At 44.1% G+C, this 1,925-nt stretch overlaps 1 protein-coding gene across 1 annotated transcript; it reads left to right on the top strand.

Moving 5' to 3' along the window:
• The first annotated feature begins 728 nt into the window (after positions 1-728).
• LOC137264902 (uncharacterized) lies at positions 729-1,448 on the top strand. The gene has a single exon (XM_067800260.1). The coding sequence runs from the start codon at positions 729-731 to the stop codon at positions 1,446-1,448; it is 720 nt and encodes a 239-aa protein (XP_067656361.1).
• The last annotated feature ends 477 nt before the right edge of the window (positions 1,449-1,925 follow it).

The following is a 1,925-nucleotide window of genomic DNA, read 5'->3' on the forward strand; positions in this document are numbered from 1 at the left end:
AATTATTTCACATGTCCGTGTACATCTCCTGTGGCCCACATAAACAACGCTATCTCCATGTGATGACGACGTGTATTGTTGTTGCTGACGCTGCAGACTGATGGACAAGGTGTAATTGGCCACTACAGATGTGTCAGAACGCTGGCTGGAGCTAATTTGTGTCAGCAGATGGCATGAACGTGAGTGCCTTCACAGGAGACCTGATGACTTCTGGTTGGTGTTTTCCTGATACTGCCACTGAACGAACGTCCAATATAGCAAACTGCGTTTACAACAGAATGCTTGTAACAAACTGATGAATGTAACGAACTGATGGATGTAACGAATTGATGGATATAACGAAGTGATGGATATAACGAGCTTATGGATGTAACGAACTGATCGATGTAACGAATTGATGGATATAACGAACTGATGATATAACGAACCGGTGGCTGTACATAACTGATGGATGTAACGAATTGATGGATATAACGATCTGCTGGATATTACTATCTGATGCGTTTATCGAAGTGATGGATGTAACGAACAGTTGGATGTTACGAACTGATGGATGTTACAAACCGATGGATATATATATGACATGCGATAATCAAATCAGCGAGCCTGATCACCCGATCGTGTTACAGTCACCTCTGATGACAAGTATGGTTACTGAAGACCAATTCTAACCTGGATCTTCACAGTTCAGAGAGAAGAGTGCTGTTGTGCGAAAAATAAATTCATTCATGCGAACCTCTATCACCCACACAATTACGCCTCCAGTTACAATCACCTTCAATACAGTCACACCCACAGTCACAATCACCCTCAATACAGTCACACCCACAGTCACAATCACCCTCAGTACAGTCACGCCCACAGTCACAATCACCCTCAGTACAGTCACACCCACAGTCACAATCACCCTCAGTACAGTCACACCCACAGTCACAATCACCCTCAGTACAGTCACACCCACAGTCACAATCGCCTTCAATACAGTCACAAACACAGTCACAATCACCCTCAGTACAGTCACACCCACAGTCACAATCACCCTCAGTACAGTCACACCCACAGTCACAATCACCCTCAATACAGTCACAAACACAGTCACAATCACCTTCAATACAGTCACACCCACAGTCACAATCACCTTCAATACAGTCACACCCACAGTCACAATCACCTTCAATACAGTCACAAACACAGTCACAATCACCTTCAATACAGTCACAAACACAGTCACAATCACCCTCAATACAGTCACACCCACAGTCACAATCACCCTCAGTACAGTCACACCCACAGTCACAATCACCCTCAGTACAGTCACACCCACAGTCACAATCACCCTCAGTACAGTCACACCCACAGTCACAATCACCCTCAGTACAGTCACACCCACAGTCACAATCGCCCTCAGTACAGTCACGTGCACATTTACTCAAGCTTCCTTACGCTAATACAATATAGGCTGTCAGTCGTTCAATAACTAGTTTACAGAATCTTTAAAAAATACAAAAGTAACCGATCAAAGTTCTTTCACCCTTTCCGCTCATTTTCGTCTAAGGCTCCACTTGCATGTAAGGCATTATCGTGGTGGACATCAAACGTAACTGTACTCACATCACAGGAACTATGTCCACAGCAGTTGACCACTAATGACACAGCACTGACGGCCACAGCTGTAAACGTCCACAGCATAAAGACATGTAGATAATACGTTCATAAAACATTAAGTCTTTGATCCATTCATTCCAATTACTTCTCCTCAAAGAACCATGTCTTTGCAGGGCGTCAAGACTGAGGTTGATACGTGGAAATAATGACCACCACCAACGCGTATTGGCTGCGGACCAAAATTTTCGCTTATATTGTGGGCGATTTATTTACTTGGTTTTGTCCGGATTTCGGATCCGTCTTTGGTCACCGGTGTGTGT

This window comes from Haliotis asinina, chromosome 15 (genome assembly GCF_037392515.1).
Source record: "Haliotis asinina isolate JCU_RB_2024 chromosome 15, JCU_Hal_asi_v2, whole genome shotgun sequence".
NCBI classification, from domain to species: domain Eukaryota; kingdom Metazoa; phylum Mollusca; class Gastropoda; order Lepetellida; family Haliotidae; genus Haliotis; species Haliotis asinina.

Bases quoted from the DNA above. Each gene is read 5' to 3' on its own strand.
- LOC137264902 (XM_067800260.1), top strand. From the start codon at position 729: ATGCGAACCTCTATCACCCACACAATTACGCCTCCAGTTACAATCACC.